The sequence below is a fragment of the Callithrix jacchus genome, chromosome X (assembly GCF_049354715.1).
Source record: "Callithrix jacchus isolate 240 chromosome X, calJac240_pri, whole genome shotgun sequence".
Lineage (NCBI taxonomy): Eukaryota > Metazoa > Chordata > Mammalia > Primates > Cebidae > Callithrix > Callithrix jacchus.
In genome coordinates this window covers 147,080,514-147,106,095 of record NC_133524.1, presented here as the reverse complement: position 1 = coordinate 147,106,095, position 25,582 = coordinate 147,080,514, and the positions used below count along the sequence as shown (strand labels likewise).

The following is a 25,582-nucleotide window of genomic DNA, read 5'->3' as shown; positions in this document are numbered from 1 at the left end:
ATCATAGCTCACTGTAACCTCGAACTCCTGGACTCAAGCAATCCTCCTGCCTCAGTCTCCCGAGTAGCTGGGACTACAGGTGCACACCACCATGGTTGGCTAATTTTTAATTTTTTTAAGAAACAGGGGTCTCACTATGTTGCCCAGGCTGGTCTCAATCTCCTAGTCTCAAGTGATCCTCCCACCTCAGCCTCCTGAGTCACTGAGATTATTATAGGCATGAATCAGCATACCTGGTCCCGATTCTGTACCTCTTGAGGAACAAAAATATCAATGACTATTAAACCTATCCAAAACGGTAAGGATTATATTAAATTATGGATATTATAGAGTATCTTTGAGGCTCTTCTTTAAAGAGTCCCTGCATTATTTTTCCCTTAGTTTCTTTGTCACATAGAGACTAGTTCACTTTATTCTGATATTTCTGACAGCTTTACACTGCATAGCTTACTCGAGTTAGCAGTAGGCAACCTAAAAATAAATTCATCTTTCATATGAATGCATCTTATACCAATCTGCTATATATCTCATTCGTTAATGAACTGATCAAGACTAATCATTGATGTCTCTGCTAATGCATTTACAACGTAATTTTAAAAGAAATTAATTATACACACATTTCATGGAATCTTAGAGCTATGAGAGGCATCTGAAATCTTCTAATGCAAACCCCTCATTTTCTTTCTTAAAATTCAATAAAAGCACAAAAATGACATGGCTTAGACATGAGAACAGGTTCTAAGCAGTATAAAGAATTGAGGTCAGTTTGAAGATGTTAAAAAATACACACTTGGGAGGAATAAGCTACTTTACATCCACAAAAGAGGTGCTTATCCCTTTAGAAGCACTGCAATTATTTTTCATGTTCAACCTTTTTATGCAATTTTTCTAAAATGTGTTTCATACTTTCTTGTCCTAACCTGAACGTGACAATCATTTAATTTTGCTATTGGCTCAGCATCAACACACACAGCAATGGTGCCCAGCACTATAAAACGGCAAGGCTTCAGGCCAGCCTTCGTGCTCGAGGAGTGTGTTTGCTGCTACCTTTCACCTGTACCATCAGCACACCTACCTCTGGGACCAGCCCCTCTTACCTGGGCCAGCTCTCTAACAGGCTGTTATCACCTGTGTGTGACCTGGCCATCAGATCATGTGAGACCCCAATCAGTTTGTTGAAGCTAGGTGTAAAAGTCAGTGTTAATTTCTCAGTGAGGGCCTGAGGATTCCAAGAAATCTACTTTAGCTACTCAGAACCCCTTCCCTTTGTCTCTTATTTCTAAAGGTATGTCAGTGTACTCCCTTGCCACTGAAAATGTGATCTGTGACCTGAGAGCTTATCAGAAATGTAGCATCTCAGGCTGTGCCCCAGCCCCACTGAATCAGAATCTGCATTTCAATATGAAATGGGAGCCCCAGTGGATGTGTGTGCTCATTAAGGTTTGAGCAGTGTTAGTCTATAGCAATGGTCTCAAAGTTGAGCATCCATCAGACCCTAGAAGAGCTTGTAGAGCCAGAGTGCTGAGACCCGCCCAGAGTACTGGCAGGTCTTCAGTGAGGTCAGAAGATTGGTGTCTCTATCTAGTTCTCAGGACCACCATTTGGAGCACTAAGTTAGATCACAGGTTCTCAAACTCATTTGCACATCTGAATCACCTGGAGAACTTTTACACACACCTGAGCCTGTCCCCAGGCTCACAGGAAGAAAGTTTCCAGGTGCTGGCTGTGTGCACTCGAGGTGGAGAGCCATCTTCTGAGTTCTCCAGGTCCTCAGAACAGAGCTGCTGGGAAGCGGGACAGCACAGGCAGCATTGTGGCTGTCAACCTTCTTCCAGCAAACACACACTGCCATCAGTAACAGTAGCTCTCAGTGGGGAAACAGGCCTGGTATTTCAGACTTTCTGCAGTAGAGAGGCAGGTGTCCTCTGAAACGGCCCTGGACTGATGGTGATAAGGCTGTGGGAGGATCAATCAGGAGCAGCAGGGCTGTTGGTAGAATCCCTGTAGATCACCGGCAGCTTCCTGGCTGCTTCCCTTCCCCATGATTGAAGCAGCCAAGGCCAGAGCTCCTGGTGAGTGACTAGCAGGAGAGGGCCCAAACCCTGGATCTCAGCCCCACCCTTAGCCTGGCTGAGCAACAGGCACTGGGGAAACTACTCTCTTTTGCCCCCCACCCCCAGCCACACTCTCTGGTTCCAGGTCCATTACCCTGGCACTATCTCTTATCATAAGGATAAGAGACCAAATTCAGGTTTACATGTTGGAGATGAGGGGAAAAAAAACCCAAAAAACAAAAAAACTAACAGTGCAGGAACTATGGCCTTATGGCCTATTTTGAATGAAAGCCAATGGGCCTGACTAGCTTGAAGGAAGGGGATCCCTAGATGGCTTCCTTGTTTACCAGGGTCCTGTGCATTGGGGTTTGGGAATAGCAAAATGCTACACTGCTTCCTCTCTGCCACTGGTTCCTGGACATTCATTTCCCTCCACGACCTTACGGGTGGGAGAGGCTCTGGACTGGGGCACAGTGTAGAGATTCCTGGATTACCTGGTCTAGCCGTTCATTCACTTCCTCATTTCTGACATCTGGCCAAATCTTAGACGAACTGCTTTGCAGGACACTGTCCTTCCTTAACCTTTTGAAAGGGAGCAAAAGCAGCAGAACCTACAGAGGAGTAGGGCCTTGGTTTGGACAACTGGTGGACAAGATGATTGATAAAAACCATTTGCAAAGACAAGTAACTTGTGGTGTGAAATTGGTTGTTTCTAATGTTCTGCTTATATTTCTAAGTGAATTAGAATCAAATTGTGTTAAAGAACGGGGTCATATTTCAAACATTCATTTTGAATGAAAGAGCAATGATAGTTTAATCTTTACAGTATATTTAAAGCAAAGACTATATAGAAATATACTTGAAATCACCGGGCGTGGTAGTTCACGCCTATAATCCCAGCACTTTGGGAGGCCAAGGCGGGCAGATCACCCGAGGTCAGGAGTTCGACACCAGCCTGGCCGACATGGAGAAACCCGGTCTCTACTAAAAATACAAAAAAATTTGCCGGGTGTGGTTGCGCATGCCAGTAATCCCAGCTACTCAGGAAGCTGAGGCAAGAGAATTGCTTGAACCCGGGAAGTGGAGGTCGCAGTGAGCCAAGATCGTGCCACTGCACTCCAGCCTGGGCAACAATAGTGAAACTCCGTCAAGACAGACAAACAAGAAAGACAGACAAGACGGGCAGATGGACGGAAGGAAGGAAGGAAGGAAGGAAGGAAGGAAGGAAGGAAGGAAGGAAGGAAGGGAGGGAGGGAGGGAGGGAGGGGACAGAAAGTAACTTGAAATATCTCACCTGTCTTGTCATTTGCCAAACACAATCAATAAACTGCAGAAATATAGGAGATCGGTCAGCATCAGCGTGGTTGTCATTACCATGGCCCACTCGCTGAAAAGAAACAGAAGGTTAAACATTTTAACATATGTTACGGTACTCTTGAAAGTCACTATAAGTTGTCCAGTGGTAAGAATCATGTTTCATCTGGCCTAAGAGAATTCCTGGCACATAACAGGCACTCAAAAATGTCTATCAAATTGGCATGACTTCCATTACTTTTAGAAAACAAAATTTCAGTTTACAGTATTTTTACATGTTGATCATTTTATAATTTCTCTTTAATATAGTTGACATCAAGAAAGTGTAAGCAACTAGCTAGCAACTTGTCAGTGAAAATGGGGTCCAGATCAGCCACCACACCAAGTGTACAGTGTCAACGTAGGATGCCAATTAGCACTTCATAAAGCACATGATGAATGCCATTTTCTCTACAAGTATAAAAACATTTTTTTCCATTTTTCAGAATTGTCAGGAAGTCTGAGAATCAAAATAATGATTAACAATCTACAACTTTTTTACCAATTCTACATGACTAAGAGAACCCCAAAATCTCAATCTTGAAATGGTAAATGGGGTAGGGTCCTTGCTTAAGGCAGTCTAGTACTGTATTTCATATCTTTTGATATTTTATAAGACATCAATAGATTTATACCAAAAGGTAAAAGATACTATTCTCAAATATAAAAGGATTGCCAAAACACTGAAAATGCCACAAGTGAAAAAGATAGCTGAAGAGTGAGGATTCTAAGAGAAGCTTCAAAGAATTTGACTATAAGCAAAAGAATGTAGGGGAAGAAGGCATTAAGAAAATACAAAGCAATCACACAGCAAGAGCAAAAAAGCTCTATGAAATTGCCACCAAGAAGGACACAAAAACAAAGAAATGACCAAATCAACATTAACACCTCAGTGTGTTGCCTTCTTTTAAAAAACAATTTGTGGTGAAATACAGATGATATGTAATTTATCATTTGAACCATTATTTTTATTTAGAGACAGTGACTCACTCTGTCACCCAGGCTGGAGTGCAGTGACATGAGCATAGCCTGCTGCAGCCTCTAATTCCTCGGCTCAAGTGATTCTCCCACCTCAGCCTCCAGAATGGCTGTGACTATGCATGTGAGCCACCACACCCAGCTAATTCTTTAATTTTTTTTGTAGAGATGGGGTCTCATTATATTTCCCAGGCTGGTCTCAAACGATCCTCCTGGCCTGAACTCCTGGCCTCAAGCAATCCTCCCACCTCAGCCTCCCAAAATGCTGGGAATTGCAAGCATGAGCCACTGCATCCAGTCTCATCTTAACCATTTATAAGTGTATGGTGCAGTGGCATCAAGCACACTCATACTATGCAACCATCACCATTTCTAGAACTTGTTAATCTTTCCAAACAGAAAGTCTATATGCATTCATCACTAACTCCCCATTTTCCACCTCCCAGGCCCTGGCAATGACCATTCTACTTTTTGTCTTTGTGAATTTGATTATTGTAGGTTCTTCATATAAGTGGAAACAGAAATGTTTGTGCTTTTGTGACTGGCTTATTTTGCTGAGCATGTTTTCAAGGTTCATCCATGTTGTAGCACATGTCAGAATTTCCTTTTTTAAGACTAACATTGCACTGTATAATCATGTGACACATAGTGACATTTCAGTCAATGACGATTACATATCCAATGATGGTCCCATAAGGTTATCATGCCATATTTTTACTGTACCTTTTCTACATTTAGATACACAAATACTTACCATGGCATTACAGTTGCCTACGGTATTCAGTACAGTCACATGCCATACAGGTTTGCAGCCTAGGAGTAACAGGCTATACCATATAGCCTAGATGTTAGCAGGCTATCCATCCAGGTTTCTGTAAGTACACTCTTATGATATTCACACAATGATGAAATCACCTAATGTTGCATTTCTCAGAATGTATGCTCATCATCACACACTGCATGACTGTATATACAGACTACATTTGGCTTATCCATTCATCTGCTGATGGACACTGGGGTTGCTTCCACCTTTGGGCTATTGTGAATAAAGCTACTATAGATACCGACGTGCAAATATCTGTTTGGGCCCCTGCTTTCTCTTTTTTGGGGTATATACCCACCAGAAGAATTGTCAGATCATGGGGTAGTTCCACGTTTAATTTTTTTGGGCTCCACCATACTGTTCTCCATAGTGGCTGCATGCATTGCCCCGCTATAACACCACTTGTAGGACCTGCTGTTCAGTATTTAAGGCACCCAGGGAAGTGTTTTACACTGGCAGTTCACAATTTAGGGTTCATTCTTCTACCAGATAGCCATGGAACTCCTATGGCATGTGCAAGGCATCGTGCCTGACCCTCAGAATGTCAGACGTTGTCACGGTGTCTGGTAAAGGCCAGGTCCTTGGCTAGGTACCTAAAAGACCAAAGCAAATGAGCCACTGTACTTGTGCACGATGAATAATTCATTTGCGGTGTAGTTAAGAGACAAAGAAAGTGTTCCAAGGGCGTCCAAGTATGCGTTGGGTATGGTGGGAGCACAAGGGAATGAGAGAACCATTCTAGGATGGGGTAGGGGAAGGAACAGGGAGGGACGGTCATGCAAGTCACAGTAATGAAGGACATTTCATTTGAGATAAACCCTGAAGAACAGAGAGATGTCTGCTTTCTGGGTAGCCAGGAATTGCTAACCAGTGGGAATGTGGTGGGGGACACTAAGGAAGCCAGAAGTAGCTGGGCGTAGCTGAGGCTTAGATGGGGCAAGGGAAGAAGATGAGAGGTGAGGCTGGAGATGTAGCTAGGGCCAGACCACCAAGGGCTTTGAGTGCACACTGAGGAGTTTGCTCATAATCCTGTGTGCTATAGGAAGGCACTGAGGGACTCACACTGGGGAGTGCTAGCATCCGATCTGTTTTTTGGAATGCTCCATCTGGCTCCAGTGGGGATGATGGATTAGACAGAGCTAGGTTGCACAGAGGCTACTGCTATTGTTGGGATGTTTGTCCTCCCAAACCTCATGTTGAAATTTCATCCCCAGTGTTGGAGGTGGAGCCTAATGGGAGGTGTTGGGTCATGGGGGTGGATCCCTCATAAATAAATTAAGCCCTCCTTGGGTGTGGGGGTGTGTGAATTCTCTATTAGTTCCCAAGAGAGCTGGGAACAGCTCTCTTTGTAACAGCTCTTTGTTACAAAGAGCCTGGCACCCTCCCCCTCTCTCTTGCTTCATCTCTCACCATGTGATCTCTACACACTGGCTCCCCTTTACCTTCCACCATGAATAGAAGCAGACTGAGGCCCTCACCAGAGGCAGATACTGGCACCATGCTTCTTGTGCAGCCTGCAGAACCGTGAGCCAATTAAATCTCTTTTCTTTAAAATTACCCAGCCTCAAGTATTCCTTTGTAACAACACAAACAGACTAAGACAGCTACTTAGGAGACTGCCTGAGGGAGTTGACATGGCCTGAATTATGAGAGCATCAGCGGCAATGGAGATGAGATGAAAGATTGGCTATACATGTATTCAAAGTTGTGGGGCTGGGTGAGATCACTAACAGATTAACCACAAAGAGAAGAAAAATGATCCAAGGACTCATCCCTGGGACACCCCAACATTAAGAGGTCAGGGAGATGAGGGAAGACCTGAAAGTTGGAGGAAATCCGAAAGGTTGTAGAAACCTGGAAGCCGAATGAAGACAGTGTTTGGAAAAAAGGAAGAATCAGCAGCATCGAATAGTCAGGCCGGATTAAACAAGCGACGGCTGCGACAAGAAGGAAGCCTGACTGAAGTGCTTTCAAGACAGTCTGGAAGGAGAGAAATGGTGATAGTGAGTACAGACAACAGTTTTGAGGGGACTGTTGTAAAAAAGAGCAGAGGATCAGGGTGACAGCTGAGGAGAGTTGTGAGGTCAAGAAGGTTTTTTTAGGATACAACAGAATGTCTCTACACCAATGGGAATGATCTAGGGAAGAGGGGGAATGGAGGCAGGATAGAGGGAAGAACAATTAGAAAGTTCCATGATGGAGGCAAGCAGGCAAGGGTAGGACCAGCCTCAGCTGGAAGCTCTGACACAGATCCCCAGGTAAGGCAGAGTATACACATGCAGAGGGCGGGTGGTTGCAGGCTTGAAATCACTGTTTAAATGCTGGCTCCACCCTGACTATAACCCACACTTTTGAAACCTCAGTTTCCACATCTGTCAATCATAGTACTGTCATCAGGATTGAACAAGATGATGCATGTAACCGTGCCAAACACATACTGGAGACAGGAGATTGAGGCCACTAGGAATATGATAGTCCTATTGCCTTCCCTGTGTCCATGGCACAGTGGGCTCCAGCATTAGCAAGCAGCGATGGGAGCGGAAGGCTGTGGGCACACCCTGATGCATGCACTCTGCTCAGTCCTGGTGCATGCTGCCATCACTGGCATCTCGCTAGACAGCCTTCACCACTGCCCCTGGGCAGAGCACTCGTTCCAGTTTTCTCTCCTCTAGGACATACAGTTTGGGGAGGAAGGTAGAAGGCAGTGGCCTCTGAGTCTTCAGAAATGGCCCAGTACAAACATCTGGGAAGATTCCACACACTCTCTCTTCCTTACCAAGACCAGCCTTTGCTGAGGGGGGAAGAAACAAAGGGGTTGGTGATGTCGTTTAAAATTTCCCTGGCACTTAGCATGGGCCGAGCACTGCCCTAAACACTTGACACATAAACTCATTTCTCCCATACAACACCCATTTCAGAGAGGAGGGAATCAAGTAAAGAGAAGGGAAAGAACGTGCCCAAGGATCTGCCAGTAGCTCCCAAAGGGCATGCAGCTCAGGGACTGCGGACTTGCCGCTTCTCTCTGGGAGGTCCTCTTTCAGGTGCTCTACCCCAGGAATACAGGGACAGCTGGTAGCTTGGCACACTCACACCAAAGCCCAAAGAAATCCTTGCACTACCCATCCTCCTGCTTTCCATAGCAAGTCTAATGGGGACTTGAGGAGTATTCCCTTTCAATGCACAGTTCACACAGATCCCTAACAGCTCAATGGCCTGGACAGACCAGGAGTAGCTGCCAGTTACACTAAAACACAAATGGCCACCGCATGACCTAACAACTCCATTCCTAGGTATACAACCCCCTAGGTTAAAAGCAAGTTGTTATAAGCTGAATTGTGATCCCCAAACTTGAAGCCTGAATATTCAGTAGCTAAGGAATGTGTCTATATTTGGATATATGGCCTTTAAAGAGGTGATTACATTCAAATGAGGGCATGAAAGTGGACCCTAACCCAATCTCACTGGTATCCTTACGAGATGAGGACATTTGGACAAACAGACAGCAGGGGTGCCCAGTAGCTCCCAAAGGGAAGAAAGACCTTGTGAAGAGGCAACAAGAGGGCAGCCATATGCAAGGAAAGAAGGGAGACCTTGAGAGAAATCAATCCTGCTGGCACCTTGATTTTGGACTTCCAGCCTCCAGAACTATGAGAAGATTACTTTCTGTTGTTTCATCCATGCAGTCTGTGGTACCTTGTTATGGCAAAAACTTATATGCCAACATTCACAGCAGTATTCTTCACAATAGCAAATGCGGAAACAACCCGAGCATCTACCAACAGATGAACAGATGAACAAAATGTGGTGTATACACACACAAGGGAATACTATTCAGCTATAAAAAAGAATGAAAATTTGATATTTGTTACAACACAGATGACCCTTGAAAATATTATGCTTAGTGAAATAACTCAGTCATGGGAGGACAAATACTGTATGATTCCACTTATATGAAGTACCTAGAAAAGGCAAATTTATACAGAGACAGAAAGATCAGTAGTTGTCAGGGGCTGGGGGAAGTGAGGAATGACTGCTTAACGTGTACAGCATTTCCTTTTGGTATGAAGAGTATGTTTTGTTGTTTCTTTTTGGTTTTTGGTTTTTTTTTTTTTGAGACGGAGTTTTGCTCTGTTTCCCGGGCTAAAGCGCAGTGGCATGATCTCAGCTCACTGCAACCTCCGCCTCCTGGGTTCAAGGAATTATCCTGCCTCAGTCTCCTGAGTAGCTGGGATTATAGGCACCTGCCACCATGCCCAGCTAATTTTTTTATCTTTAGTAGAGACAGGGTTTCACCATGTTTGCCAGGCTGGTCTCCAACTCCCAACCTCAGGCAATCCATCTGCCTCGGCCTCCCAAAGTGCTGGGATTATAGGCGTGAGCCACCACACCTGGCTGGAGTATGTTTTGAAACTAGAGGTGATAGTTATATAACACTGTGAATGTACTGAAGGACAATAAATTGAGCATTTTAAAATGGTTAATTCTATGTTATATGAATTTTACTTCAATTTTTTAAAAAGGCATAAGTACAATTAAATAAGAACACTGTACTAGGAACATACAATGCCTGAGGTCCATGATTTTTATTATGGCAATTCAGGTCTGATACGATACAGAAGAGAAAGCCTGCACTTATGTTTGTCTGTGCTTATGTGTGTCACATGACGTTCACATCCATATGACAGAGCAAAACAGTCTAGTATAAACCTCACGGTTTCAACTTACCAGTGCAAACCTGTGTCCAAAGCTTATCCACTCCTTTTCTATGAGAATTTCAAATCCTTTAATGGTCCTGTAGTAACTGTCCAACATTAGCATAGCCAGAGATGTGAGCTGGGCTGTTCGGTCCCACCCATCGCTGCAATGCACCACCACAGATGTCTTCCCAGATTCTATTTTATCAGCAATTCTCACTGCCCCAGCAAGCAGCATCTTCAGAAAAAAAAAAAGGCACATTAGACCAGGCTACACTGAATTTCAATTACAACGTAAAATAATTCTGGGGAGAACTTTAGAAGTTCTAGTCAATAAACCAAACAAGAATGGCATGCAATCAGCTGAGAATCACTAGGAGATATTAACACCACGTTAAAAAAAAAAAAAGAAAGAAAACACCTTATGCTAGAGAAAAGCTACAGGAGTAAATATGGTTTCTTTATTAAAGGGCCACAAAGTTCTTTAAAAGCCTGACCTAAGGCAAGCATTTTCCCCTTTTCACTATGTCACGAAAGCCCTCCACAAAGACCCCAGTCTAATGCTGCCCATGGAAACTATTTAATAAGAAAGCTCATGCACACAGCCAAGAGGCACTTGTTTGTAATGCTGAAAAACCCCTCGGAAATATATGTATTTATGGCACAGGAACAGAGAAGACTTCACTGGAAAGCATATAAAGTACTGGATCCCTTTACCCTTATATATTCCAGCCAATGCGTCCCATCCACATTGGAGAGCCACCGTGCCTCATCAATCGAAGGGTACACAATCTCTTTTAATTTGCGTAGTGACTCTCGCATCACATGAATGTTGTGGATCTCTAAGAACACGAGTTCTGCATTTGGGTAAACACTTTCACTTTCATATCCTCCACCTTTTGTCTGTGAAAAACAAGAGAAACATCACATCATCTGGAATTTACATTTCTATTTTTTTCATTGTACTTTAGATTCTGGGGTACATATGCACATCATGCAAGACTGTCGCATAGGTACATTCACGATAAGGTGGTTTGCTGCCTCCATCCCCCCATCACCTATACCTGACATTTCTCCCCTCATTATCCTTCCCCACCTACCCTCCCACTGCCCCTCGCCTAGCCCCCTACAATGGACCCTAGTGTGTGATGCTCCCCTCTCTGTGTCCATGTGTTCTCATTGTTCAACACCACCTATGAGTGAGAATATGCAATGTTTGATTTTCTGTTCTTGGGTCAGTCTGCTAAGAATGATGTTTCCAGCTTCATCCATGCCCCTACAAAGGACATGAACTCATCTTTTTTATGGCTGCATAGTATTCCATGCTGTATATGTGCTGCATTTTCTTTATCTGGTCTATCATTGATGGGCATTTGGGTTGGTTCCAGTGCTGGCAGAGTTGGTTCCTTTAGGAAGTTACAGGGAAGAATCTGTTCCATGTCACTCTCTCTTAGCTTCTGGTGGCTGCTGGAAGTCCTTGGCATTCCTCAGTTTCTAGCTACATCATTCAACTCTCTGCCTCTATTACCACATCACCATCTTCCTTCTGTGTGTGCCTGTGTCTCTACATGGCTTTCTTATAAGGACACAAGGCACTGGATTTAGGCCTACCCTACGCCAAGATGACCTCATCATAATTAATACATCTTCAAAGATCCTATTTCTAAATAAGGTAACATTCTGAGGTACCAGTTGGACATAAACTTTTGGGAGACATTTTTCAATCTACTACAGTGGTTCAACATACAAAAATCAACCAATGTAAGAAGAAGATGTGAAAGGCATCCAGATGGGAAAGGAAGAAGTCACATCATCTCAATTTGCAAGTGGCATCATCTTATATATAAACAACCAATGGAGACCTAGAAAATATTCCTAGACACATATACTGCTATAGTTAAAATTATTCCAGATATACAATTTGGTGTCCTGTCCCTATCTCTTATGCATGGGACAAAATACAATGAACTGCCCTCACCCTGTTGACTAGTCTGAAGATGGCCTCCACTGATATGGCTTTTCTTATATTTTGTAATTACTTGGGATATGGTAGTGACAGGAAGGAGGCAGAGATTTAGAAAGACTGACACAGCTAATGATCCACATATGGAGAGCAAGGGGGACTCACTGAGGATGCCACCCTATGGTAGGCTGAAAAGTGGCCCCTGCCAAAAACATCCACATCAAATCCCTGGCAACGGTGAATGTGACCTTATTTGAAAAGAGGGTCTTTGCAGATGTGTTTACAGATTCAGGATTATTTCAGGTGGAGCCTAAACGTCATCACAGTGTCCTTAGAAGAGAAAGGAAGAGACACAGAAACACAGAGCAAGAGAGGGCCATGTGAAGATGGAAGATGAAACTGATATGGCTACAAGCCTAAGAAAGCTGGGGTAGCCACCCCACACTGAAAGAGGCAAGGAACGGATTCACCCTGGAACCCTTAGAGGGAGCAGAATTGGCCTCCAGAATTGCGAGCAATACATTTCTGGTGCTGTAAGCCACCAAGTTGGTGGTAATTTGTGTGGCAGTCTCAGAAAACTAATACTCCTCTCATCTTCCTCCCTGCCCCGTTCCTCTCCCAGTCTTCCCTATCTCAGTAACAGATACCACTATTCACTCTCAGGTTAGACACCTAGGCAGCCCCTTGACCACAGGAGTGGCGAGGGGATGCACTGCCACCCTGCTAAGTCATTTACATGTATTCTTCTCACTGAATTTTAATCCTCACACAAGCCATGACATGAGACACTGGCATTATCTCCTGTTTTACATAAGAGGAACATGAGGCCTAGATAAGTTAAGTAACTGGTTCAGGAGTCTAGAGCACCAAGTGGCAGAACCTGGAGGAAAACCCAAGTGTAACTGAATCCAAAGTCGACGGGTCTCACCACCCTGCCATCCTGCCTCTCAGCCAGTTGGAATACACGGAGGGTTTGTGGCCTTGGGTAACAGCCAAGCAGAGATTTCAACCATATAATGGGATAAAAAATCCAGTCTCGGCCGGATACAGTGGCTCATGACTATAATCCCAGCATTTTGGGAGGCTGAGGCAGGCAGATCACAAGGTCAGAAGTTGGAGACTAGCCTGGCCAACATAGTGAAACCCCCATCTCTACTAAAAATACAAAAAAATAGCTGGGCATGGTGGCAGGTACCTGTAATCCCAGCTACTCGGGAGGCTGAGGCAGGAGATTCACTTGAACCTGGGCGGTGGAGGTTGCAGTGAGCCAAGACAGCACCACTGCCCTCCAGCCTGAGTGACAGAGTGAGACTCTGTCTCAAAAAAAAAAATAATTAATTAATTAAATAAAAATAAAAATCCAGTGTCAACCTGCAAAGGGATCAAGACAGGATAGAAACTGCAGTGTCAAGCTCAAGTTGAACTCAGCATGCAGACAGTGTTTAAAGCTGTGCCATCAGAGATGGCCCCAGGAGTCTGTAGAGCAAAGAAGACCCCAGACCAAGTTCAAGGACCAATGTCATTTGAAGACTGGGAAGAGAAACCAGTGAAGGAGACAGAGAAGGCCAGGCTGAAAAGCGAGAGAAACTCAGGGTGTGATATCATGCAAGTAAAGGGAATGGAGGTGTCTGTATCATGTCTCACTGCCACCTGAGGTACACTACACAGGTGCTCCATGAGATTCATGGAGACTTTGCACATTTACAAACTTCACATGGCTGATTCCATTTTAAAGAACTTCAGACCAGACATGAATTAGTCAAGTAACCACTGTATTTCTTACATTAAATGGACTTCCAAAGACCTCACAATCACATCATTAAAATGCTGAATCCTTTAGATGAAAATTATCTTTCTAGGTCTTTGCTAACTGATTTAGCAGACAGGATATTGTACAGAAGCAATGAAACAGACAAGATCCCAACCCATGTGAGACACCAAACACAGCCCATGGAGTATACACCAGGGAGGAATAGCTCTGGACTCCAGATGATTCTAACTTCAGGTGGTGAGGAATTCCACGAGTTATTCTAACTGCATAATGATTTACAGACAGGACATGAAAATATCCAATGTTTTGTCAATGCTATTAAGAATGTACCTTGTTGGTATCAGCGACACTGTTTTGTCGAGCATCAAAGATGATCAGCTTGTGTGACTGTGCATTAGCATCCATTATTGTTTGCAGGTATTTTTCATCCTCTTTGCAGCGCTTATCGTTGGGACCCACAAGTGGCTGGCTGCAACGGGTAATCGTTGCTTGACTTTCCGGATGAATCCATGACAACACCTAGTGTTTTTGAGCAACAAATATTAGTCTAGTTCCTAAAGCAATGTATGCTTTAATTACCTGGTAGAAAAATCAAGTACCCTTCTCAAGCACAGTCTCTTCTACATCTTTTCCTCAAAAGTGAGAGTGGGCAGGTCAATCACAACATTGTAGTGGCCACCAGACTCAACATTTTGGTCAGCATGAAACAATTTTGACTACATGAGCTCTAAAAATCTCCTTCCACCCCAAAAATTCTATCATTCTAAGCAAAACAAATCCTAAATCAAACTATTAATAAAATCCAGCCCCGTTCCAATTTGACTGACTAATTTTATCTTGTCTTCTAATTTAAAAAACATCTTTGTATCTCAACAATAACATACATGGTAGGGTGAGGACAGAGTGAATATACAGGCTCTTATAAAATCTGACACTCTGCCACCACACCTCTCATTTTCCTCCAGTGGCCAAGTGACTCAGGATTATACCAGATGCAAACTCTGGTCTCAAACCATTACTCCCTGCTGGCTGCTACTACTTCTGTAATGATGGCCCACCCACACAGCTATGGCATCATGCTCAGTATTTAAGAAAGAAGCATCTTCTCTAGGATGATTCTGTGAAACCAGCAATGCCATCCGGTAATACAATGGCATGCTAACTTGTTCTTGCTACTCCTTTGTTATTCTCTACTACTTTTTGAGAGTATGACTCAAGTTACCCTTGTACTTAGTAACAGGAAATTGTACAAGGGGTAATCACAGCAAACAGACTGCTTACATAATTAGGTATCTGTTGAGAATGAAAGGTATGTTCAGGTTTATAAGCTTATTTTTCTACTTTCCATTTTTGTTCACTAGATTCTTTTTTGCCTTCAATCTTTCCATATTAGATCTAATGCAATATATATTCCTCTATAAATGATCGTGTTTATTACTTACAGGAACTCTGCCTTTTGCTCGAAAAGCTGCCACTTTTGAAAGGTCATCATCTTTTACACTAGTTGGCACAACAATGACAGCAGGGTAGGTATCACAGAACTCATAATTATTGTTTATCTTGGATATTTTCCAACTCTCATTTGGCAAGCCCTGTAAGGTGTTGGAGGAGGAGGAAGGGGGGAAATGCATGACTGTATACTTTGAAAAAGTACTAAGCATGAACCACATCCATTTGTTATTTGCAACTAAAATCCACTTATAATTTATTGTTCATTGTAACTTAAAAGTCTATATATATATATATTTGGTAAACCCATTTCCTTGACATTCTAAAAATCTAAAGAAGCATAAGAATATCCAAACCATGCTACAACATGAAAATTATACACTAGAATCACATTTCTATATATTTCTTGTCCTATTTTCTATAAATAATGAGCTCAAGAGTTATTTTTGAAAATACACCCAAAAGTCCTTTAGAAACACAGATACTTCTTACAAACATCTAAAATAAATAATGTAAAACATTATACCAAACATAAGGTAGAGACTATATCATGAAACGACTGTCATGAAAATAAGATCTTAGTAGAATAATTTGAAGCTGATAACGCACTGATGAGTTCCCAGACCTGGGAACACCAGATTAGACAGGTACAGTCACAGCACATGCTTCGAATCTAACTGCAATCAGTGCTTTGGATCCTTACTCATCAATTCTTTACCAGAACATCTAATAAAAACAATCTGGCAGATTTGGTTTTTAAACCCGTCCTTGTCCTTGAGTCCCACTCGCCGTCTGGAAAAAGGTCAAACAATGCCGAAGTCTAAGGTTTGGCACAGGGAAAAGAGAGCATCAAGGAGAGGTAGAGAGCCTGTAAGCTAGCAGTTATATCTACATATAACTTGTTTGAAAAAGTTTCTTCTCTACCACATCTTTTCTAACATTTTAGAAGAGAAAAAGATGCTCAAACTATTATTTTCAGTTTGCTAAGCAATATACTTTACCTGTCTCTTATATTCAGATACTGGATCATAAACTTTCCAGCCATTAATTGAAAATTTTTCTTTATAGCTGAATGCAAATAGTGCCTGGATATGAAAACCACAAAACACATGTTACTATTTCTTGTTCATTCTAGTACGAGCTGAATGTATTAAGAGTCCTATTGTAATCTGCAAATTTTAAAACAACAAAGTAGCAGCTTTTCTTAAGCATTACCCAGAACTGACAAATTTCAAATTTATTCTAATATTAGTCACCAACAGAGGAAAAAAGAGAGGAAAAATAACCTCTGGGAAAAGGAATAATTAAACATAAGATATTTGGACCCCCACAATTGCATGCAGAAAAGGTTTACTTGGGTGTATTTACCTGTCCATTAGAAAGAGGAAATGCATGTTTATTGAGGTTTTCAAATATCCCTAGTTTACTCTGTTCTTCCTGCTTATAAGCAAGCCGCAAATTCCTCATATCCTGTTAAACAATTAGCAAAACTCAGTTATTCAACATATATCAAGCATCTATAAGCCAGATACTGTGCCATAAATAAGGAAATACATTTTTTATTCATTTCTCATTTTATACTTTATCTTGTTCCAACTAAGAAAAGGCAATTTAACAAAAATACCTTCAATGAGATTTTAGAAAATTAAGTGAGGGAATTGGAACAAAGGGGATATATGCGGTCAAAATTCATCAGATGGAATCAAGAATAAGATTCATACACAAGTCCTATGCACTTTCTTGCTAAACTTGTGACACAAAATTAGTTACACTCTTTAAGCTGCTGAAAGAATCAGTTAAGAATTCATGCCAGCCATAAAAAAGAAATGCAGCAGACATTCCACCCCTGCATAGGCACAGAAGGGACTCTCTATCGCATACAGACTGTAGCCCTCAGTAACACCCTTACAGCAATACGATACTGTTTCTCCACACCACAGTTTCTTAAAATGCCCCATGATGCAAGCTGATAGCCAAAGGCCAAAGCACAGGTCAGCAGGAATAATCCCACCAAGGCCAGCTCTGATGGTGGGAACTCTTCCCAGGATGTTTTGGGCAGTGTCCTTGACCTTTCAAAATCTATGCTCCTGTTAGTTAAACACAAAAATCTCACTATTCTTTAACATTAGATGACATTTGAAAGTAAGTATGACCACAAACAAATTAAATAGCAATTAAAATGAAGTTATTCTTGTGGTATTATTTGTAACAGAAAAAGAATGGAAATAACCTAAATGTCCATCAATAGGCAGCATTTATAATTAAATAAACTGCAGTACAGCTGATGAAACACTCAAGAGCTGTTAAAACAAGCAGCAGCTCTGCATGTACTGACATAACAGAGTGCCGAGACATATTGTCAAGGGAAAAAAGAAAAGGAGCAGAACAGTGTATATAATATACTACCATTCACGTCTTCTTTCTTTCGGTTTTTTTTTTTTTTTGAGATGGAGTTTCATTCTTATTACCCAGGGTGGAGTGCCATGGCACAGTCTCAGCTCACTGCAATCTCTGTCTCCCAGGTTCAAGCAATTCTCCTGCCTCAGCCTCTCAAGTAGCTGGGATTACAGGCACCTGCCACCATACCCAGCTAATTTTTGCATTTTCAGTAGAGACAGGGCTTTACCATGTTGGCCAGGATGGTCTCAAATTCCTGACCTCAGGTGACTCACCTTCCTGGGCCTCCCAAAGTGCTGGGATTACAGGCTTGAGCCACGGCACCTGGCCCCACTTACCTTTTCAAAGGACTATACATACATTCTCATGTGCATAGGCTGTCTGTGGAGAGTTACATTAAAAATCAGTAACAATGGGTGCCTGTAATGACTGAAACAGGGTGGCAGGTGGAGGAAGACTGATTTTTTTTTTTCCTATATACAGCTTTTGTATTTTTTGAATTGTGTATCACCTGTTTAAAAATAAACCTCACACCTTGTAACGCTCTTAGGCATGATCTGAGAAGGCTGGGAGCATGACCTTAGTAATTCTAGGTTAGAGAACATTTAAAGCAGTTGTTAGCAAGTGCTCACCCCGGCCATAAAAATATCTTAGTAAAAGAGCCCCAGGACGCCGGTCTAAGCAACGTAATTTCCTGACATGCCTTCCCTCTAAGCTCCACTGGCTACAAACATACACCTTGGTGGCTGACTGAGCTGACTTGCTATTTAAGATTGCCCAAACAGAAAGCATTACAAGCTAAGGAAAGAGCACGTGCAAAGATTCTGGTGTGTGTGTATGAGGCAAGTATGAACCACCGAAGGAAAGCCCCATGTGACTGGGATGGCCAGAATAAGGGGAGGGTGGCTTGAATCAAAGCTGCAGAGGAAAATGAGTCAGGCAGAGAGGTACTGTAAGGCAAGTTTTTCCTTTAGCCTAAGGATAGTGGGAAGATACTCAAGAGTCATGAGAAAGGGGACAATATGTTTCAAAATTGCAGAACTGATCAAGTCACCCCTCTGCTTGCCATTGTTCCATATGGGATTCCTGCCTGAGAAGGACAGTTGCCAGGTAGTGCTTACAGTGAGTTTAGAAAGCCAGCAGATTCATGATCTGGAAGAGTAAAGGGTTCTTTGGGGAAAAAAATGGATTTGAGCACAGTTTAGGACCAATCAGAGGGAGCCATCCTCAGAGACTGAATTAAAACAAATAGATTGTAAGGAATCCTAACCGAAAATTTGGAAGGGGCCTTGACAATCCTGCAGGCAGGATCTCTTTCCTGGTACTTCAGGCAGGGTTTTTGGTAAACTACATTACCAAAGTCAAGTCACTGGGAATAAAATACATCAGTTAAGAGTGTGTCCTATATGACTTCATGATTGAAGTTATCACACACATTTCTACTTAAATAATTAGAGTAAGGGTACAAAATAAACAGATAAGCCCAGCTCAACATAAAAATTCCACCATAGCCAAGAAATTTAATCTCATTTTTAATCACAGAATTTAGGGACCACTGTCATCCCTTTAAGAAGTCTTTGACCATCTGCACTAAGTAGTCTTAAAACAACAAACTGGGAAATGTACTGATCTCTGCTTTTCACTTGATTTCTCTGAGATGTGACAAATAATGTCAGCACTTAGGTTATAGGTCCATGTTAATTAGAAATACAGTCGGTCCTTCCTATCCATGGGTTCCACATTGGAGGATTCGAACAACTGCAGATAGAAAGTATTTTTTAAAAGGATGGTTGCATTTTTGTGCTGAACATGTACAGACATTTTTTCTGTCACAATTCCGATTCCCTAAACAATACAGTATGACAACTATTTACATAGTGTTTACACTGTTAGTTATTATAAGCAATATGCAGATGATTTAAAGCATATGGGAGAATGTTCCTAGGTTATATGCAAATACGGAATATATCATTTTATGTAAGGGACTTGGACATTGTGGATTTTGGTATCTGAGGGAGAGGTCCTGGAATCAATCCCCCACCGATACCAAGGGACAACTGTACTTCAATAGAAAAGGTTTACTTCAAAGGGTTACACAATAGTTTAAATTCGATGTCATGAGATCTGAAGAGGTCACTGTCCCAAAAACATTTGAGTTACTAGCAGTAGAAATTATTCTACCGTCCAAAGATCATGAAGACTGAGGGAGAAAAAGTTCCGAGCTGACTGCCCCCTTTTAGTTTTCACCTGTGTTGGTATTATACCTTGCACACTATCTCTATACCACAGGAATTGTCTCCATGGCTCTGTGCTCCAATCTTCTCGACTCTGCTGATCACTCCAAGGGGGACATCAAGGATAAAATGCGGGTCCTAGGTTGAAATATTAAGATTAACACCTATTAGTGTTAGTCTACAGTTTTCGTATTTTAAGTCTTTGCTTGGTTACAATATGTTTGTTTATTTCTCATTCCCTCTTTGTCCCAGCTAAACTTAAGTCTGATTGATAGCATTCCTTATGAAATAGACATTGAGACAACAATGGAATTTCCCCTCCAGGTTTAAAAGGTACTTTAACAGCCTTTTTTTCAATATACAGACATCTGTTTGTAAAAGTGTACATCTCAAAACCCACCTGTGGTTATCTCAGGGTAATGGGATTTCAGGGGACTTTTTACTTTCTTCTTTTAGCATTTCAAAGTGTTTCTTTTAAAATAAAACAGTTTTAAAAACTCACCCTCTCTACATTTTTGAAGTACAGCTTAAAGTCCGTCACTGTCAGGGTTCCACTCACTGCTCCCATAAATGGGCAGATATACATGACATCTTTCACTGAAAGAAAAAGGCCAAAGTAGCAACTACAGCCATAGACTTCTGCTTCTATAAATCTTAACATGAGTTTTCAAAATATATGTTTGTGATTCCAGTTTTCTAGGACTTTTATATTTTATAGAATTAGATCAATTAAGACTTTCAAAACAGAGAGATGCATAGTCTTCTAATAAATTTGAATTTTTTAAAACAAAATTCTGATTTGCTACTTAATGGGGTTTTAAGTAAAGGGCCTCATAATAAGCTACATTCTGCCATTTTTTTTCTATGTAGTTAAGATTTTCCCTGGGTGATAAATTAATCATATTCAAAATATGAATTAAATTCTGAAACCCTGGGCTACTGTTACATGAATCACTGTTACTTGAAACTAATGAAAGCTAAACACTGTCTCCTAACACACCTCCAAAGGAAACTTTTTACAGAAAACAAAAACTAGAACCATGTCAATGAAGCAGAAAAAGACTTGTTTCAAATTCCTTATCAGCTTTCTCATCAGTTTTAATTTTTTGTTAATATCTATTAAGCACATAACATATTTAATTCCTGTTAGTGTTAAGAAGCTCACACCTATCACAAAGATACATCTTCATGTTCTCCCAAAGTGCCATTCCACTGGAATGACAAGAATAGACATAACTATACATGACTCCAAGTGAGACAACACAAGGCATTAACGTCGTTGAACCAAATTCTCAAAATATTTCAATTTAACTTTTCTATAACTTCTTATGTACTGAGAGCCTTCTATTGCTGGGATTCTGGGTATAATTGGAAACAGTTCCTGTCCAGGAGCAACCCACCACCTGTGAGAGATACCACACAGAAAAATCGCCATTATACTACATCAGAGGTCCCCAACCTTTTTGGCACCAGGGACTGGTTTCATGGAAGACAACTTTTCCATGGACCAGGGCAGAGGTAGGGGGATGGTTTCAGGATGAAACTGTTTCACCTCCGATTATCAGGCATTAGATCCTCATAAGCAGCATACAACCTAGATTCCTCACGTGTGCAATTCACAATAGGGTTAGCACTCCAATGACAATCTAATGCCACTACTGATCGACAGGAGATGGAACCCAGGTGGTAATGCTTGCTAGCCTGCTGCTCACCTCCTACTGTGTAGCCCCATTCCTAACAGGCCATGGACCAGTGCTGATCCAGCCCATGGGTTCGGGACCCCTGTACTAGAGGCTGACAAAAGCTAAAATGATAATGTGGACACAAAGTATTATAATAAAAGCTCAGAAAAGGATCACCTTAACTCAGTAGGAAAGTAGGTAGGGGGAGTAAGAGAAGTAAGAGAGGAAGGGCACAGTGGTAAGTTGTTAGAGGTTAGTATGCCTAGATCAATGGGTGCAGTGAGGACAATGGAACATGAGGCCAGAGAAGTTGGCAGGGAACAGACCGGCAAGTCCTTCTGTAGGATACTAAGGCATTATTATCATTATCCTTAAAAGATAACTGTTTAAACAAAAACAAAAACTATATATTGTGGGGTTTGTAACATATGTAAAAGTAAAATGGATGACTGAGGGAATCTGTGGGGATCGCTCCCGTGTGAGGCCCCTGGGAAATGGGCCTCACCATACGGTGAGCTTAAGCCCAGACACAGATCCCCAGTTGGGGGAGTCGAGCTGAGGGAAAGCAGGAACCAAGAGAGGGACTATGTTATTCTAAATAATTAACAGACATTACTTTATGGATATGAGGACTTGGGAGGCAATGTGTCCACTTTCGGCTCCTTATGGTTTATTGCTTGATTGTGTTCATTTTGGACCCTTGTTACCTTCATTGTAAAATATTAACTTAAGTATTTACACTTGGTAACTTACTTATCGTAACTTACTGGGCGTGACTGTAACTTACTTACCTTGACCTATTGGGCGTAACCTACTTACTGGAAGTAACCTACTTACTGGGTGTAACCTACTTACTGGACTTAACTCACTTACTGGGCGTAACTTAGTGGGCGTAACTTGCTTACTGTAACTTAAGTACGTTGATCTGGCATAAACAACTTTGACTTCAGAAAAGTATATAATGAAACGTATTGCAAAAATAAAATTGCTGCTTGGACATAGCCTAAGCTAGCCCTCCAGACTCCGCTTTCCTTTATTCTTTCACTTCCGCGCACTCTCTCCCTCAGGTTGAACGAGACATCTACGTTGGCGGTCTCGGGGACTCCTGCAGGTCGGTAGTCCCCCCGCAGATGTGCCGGACCCCAACAGATGACAACAACAGCATAAAGGCTGGAAGGGGACAAATGGGAGTATACCATTGTAAGGTTCTTATCTTGTACATGAAGCAGCATGCATTCACTTGAAGGTAGACATAATGATGTAAAATAACTAGTTACATAACAAAATAAACTAGCTAATATGCAAGCAGAGGAGATGAAATGGAATTATAAAAAGCAAAAACCGCATAGTCTCGACCCAAAGCTCCTTCAGCTGATAAACAACTTTGATAAAGTTTCAGGATACAAAATCAACGTACAAAAATTGTTAGCATTCTTATACAACAACAACAGCCAAGCCAAGAGCCAAATTAGAAACACGATAGCCACAAAAAGAATAAAAGACCTAAGAATACAGCTACCTGGGGAGGTGAAAGATCTGTACAATGAGAATTAGAAAATACTGCTCGGAGAAATTAGAGATGACATAAACAAATAGAAACATTACATGCTCATGGATAGAACAATCAATATCGTGAAAATGGCCATACTCCCAAAGCAATCTATAGATTCAGTGGTATTCCTATCAAACTACCAATGACATTCTTCCCAGAACTAGAAAAAAATTTTAAAAATTAATATGGAACAAAAAGGGCCTGAATAGCCAAGGCAATCCTAAACAAAAAGAACAAAGCTGGAGGCATCATGTTACCACACTTCAAACTATACTACAGGGCTATAGTAACCAAAACAGCATGGTACGGGTACAAAAACAGACACACATAGACAAGTGGAACAGAACAGAGAGCCCAGAAATAAGAGTGCACACGTATAACCCTCTAACCTTCAACAAAGCTGACAAAAACAAGCAATAGGGAAAGAACTTTCTACTCAACAAATGATGCTGGGATAATTGGCTACCTATATGCAGATGACTGAAACTGGACCCCTTTCTTACACCACATACAAAAATCAACTCAAGATGGATTCGAGACTTAAATGTAAAACCCAGATCTATAAAAAAAAAAACCTGGAAGACAACCTAGGCAGTACCATTCTGGAAATAGGAACAGGCAAAGATTTCATGACAAAGATGCCAAAAGGAAAAAAAAGACAAATTGAATCTAATGAAACAAAAGAGCTTCTGCACAGCAAAACAAACTATCAACAAATTAAACAGACAACCTACAGAATGGGAGAAAATATTTGCAAACTATGCATCTGACAAAGGTTTAATATTCAGCATCTATAAGGAACTTAACAAATTTATAAGAAAACAACCCCATTAAAAAGTGGGTGAAGGACATGAATAGACACTTTTCAAAAGACATACATGCAGCCAATAAGCATCTAAAAAAAAAGCTCAGTATCACTGAACATTGGAGAAATGAAAATCAAAATGAGATACCATCTCACACCAGTCAGAATGGCTATCATCAAATTAAAAAGTAAAAAAACAACATGATGAGGTTGCAGAGAAAAGGGAGTGCTTATACACTGTTGGTAGGAGTGTACATTCGTTCAACCACTGTGGAAAGCAATGTGGTGATTCCTCAAAGAGCTAAAAACGGAACTACCATTTGATCCAGCAATCCCATTACTAGGTATATACCCAAAGGAATATAAATTATTCTACCATAAAGACACACACATGCGTTATGTCCACTGCAGCACTATTCATAATAGCAAAAAGTCATGGAATCAACCTAAATGCCCATCAATGGCAGACTGGATGAATAAAATGTGGTACACACACACCATGGAATACTTGCAGCCATGAAAAAGAATGAGATCATGTCCTTTGGAACATGGATGGAGCTGGAGGCCATCATCCTTAGCAAACTAACACAAGAACAGAAAACCAAATACCATATGTTCTCACTTATAAGTGGGAGCTGAGAACACACAGACACGAACAAGGGAACAACAGACAATGGGGCCTACTTGAAGGTGAAGGTGGGAGGAGGGAGAGGATCAGAAAAAATATCTACTGGGTTCTACACCTAGTATCTTGGTAATAAAATAATCTGTACAGGGGAAGGGGAGAAAAAAATAATAAGAAGAAAAAACTAAATAAAAATAAAAAAAATCTGTACAACAAACTACCATGACACAAGTTTACCTATATGTACTGCTGAAACCTAAAATAAAAGTTTAAAACAAAAGTACTCAATTCAACCATAAAAAGAGGAAAAAAAGAACAAAGAATAAATGAGATTAAGAGAAATCAATTATCAAGATAGTAGATTTAAACCTAATTATGTTAATAATTATATAAAATGTAAATGTTCTAAACACCCCAATTAGAAGGCAGAGATTGTCAGTTTGGAGACAAAAGAAAGAACCAACTATATGTGGCCTGAAAGAAACCCACCTTAAATATAAAGACATAAGTAGCTTCAAATTCAAAAGACGAAAATAGGTATATCATGTTAGTAAAATTTTTAAAAAGCTGTAAGGTCTATAATAATATAAGACAAAGTAGATTTCAGAACAAAGAATATTACCAAGAACAAAGAAGGTCATTTCATGATAATAAAGAGGTCAATTCGTCAGAAGGACGTAGGAATCCTAAACATTTATGTATCTAATAACAGCTTCAAAATACATGAAACAAAACTAATAGAACAGCAAGGAGAAAACTGACACATACACAATTACGGTCAGATATTTCAAAACCTCTTCCTCTTACAATTGATAGAGATAGACAGAAAACGGGTAAGAACACAAAAGATTTGAACAACACTATCAACAAAACCTAATTGACATTTGTAGAACAGTCTACTCAACAACAGCAGAAAACACATTCTTTTCAACTTCACATAGAACATTTACTGAGACAGAGCATATTCTGAGTCATAACCTGAGCCTTGATGAATATAAAAATATTTAAAATATAAAAAGTATGTTTTCTGAACACAAAGGAATGAAACTAGAACTCAATAATAGAAGAAAATTTGGGAAAATCACAAATATGTGAAAATTAAACAATATATTCCTAAATAACCCAAGGGTCAAAGAAGAAATCAAAAGGGGAATTCAAAAGCATTTTGATCTGAATGAAAATAAAAACACAAGGTCATAATT

At 41.0% G+C, this 25,582-nt stretch overlaps 1 protein-coding gene across 6 annotated transcripts in view; it reads right to left on the bottom strand.

The window, feature by feature from the left end:
• The window catches only part of MTMR1 (myotubularin related protein 1), an 80,609-nt gene that overhangs the window by 18,924 nt on the left and 36,103 nt on the right, over nucleotides 1–25,582 (bottom strand). For all 6 annotated transcript variants that reach the window (XM_008990027.5, XM_035288717.3, XM_008990029.5 and 3 more), the window contains 9 exons: nucleotides 20,219–20,313; nucleotides 19,747–19,854; nucleotides 16,454–16,555; nucleotides 16,087–16,170; nucleotides 15,079–15,228; nucleotides 13,967–14,155; nucleotides 10,620–10,805; nucleotides 9,934–10,140; nucleotides 3,349–3,441 (listed from right to left, as the gene is read on the bottom strand). In XM_008990027.5, coding sequence (XP_008988275.1) covers nucleotides 3,349–3,441; nucleotides 9,934–10,140; nucleotides 10,620–10,805; nucleotides 13,967–14,155; nucleotides 15,079–15,228; nucleotides 16,087–16,170; nucleotides 16,454–16,555; nucleotides 19,747–19,854; nucleotides 20,219–20,313 — 1,214 coding nt within the window. The remainder of the gene's footprint in view (nucleotides 1–3,348; nucleotides 3,442–9,933; nucleotides 10,141–10,619; nucleotides 10,806–13,966; nucleotides 14,156–15,078; nucleotides 15,229–16,086; nucleotides 16,171–16,453; nucleotides 16,556–19,746; nucleotides 19,855–20,218; nucleotides 20,314–25,582) is intronic.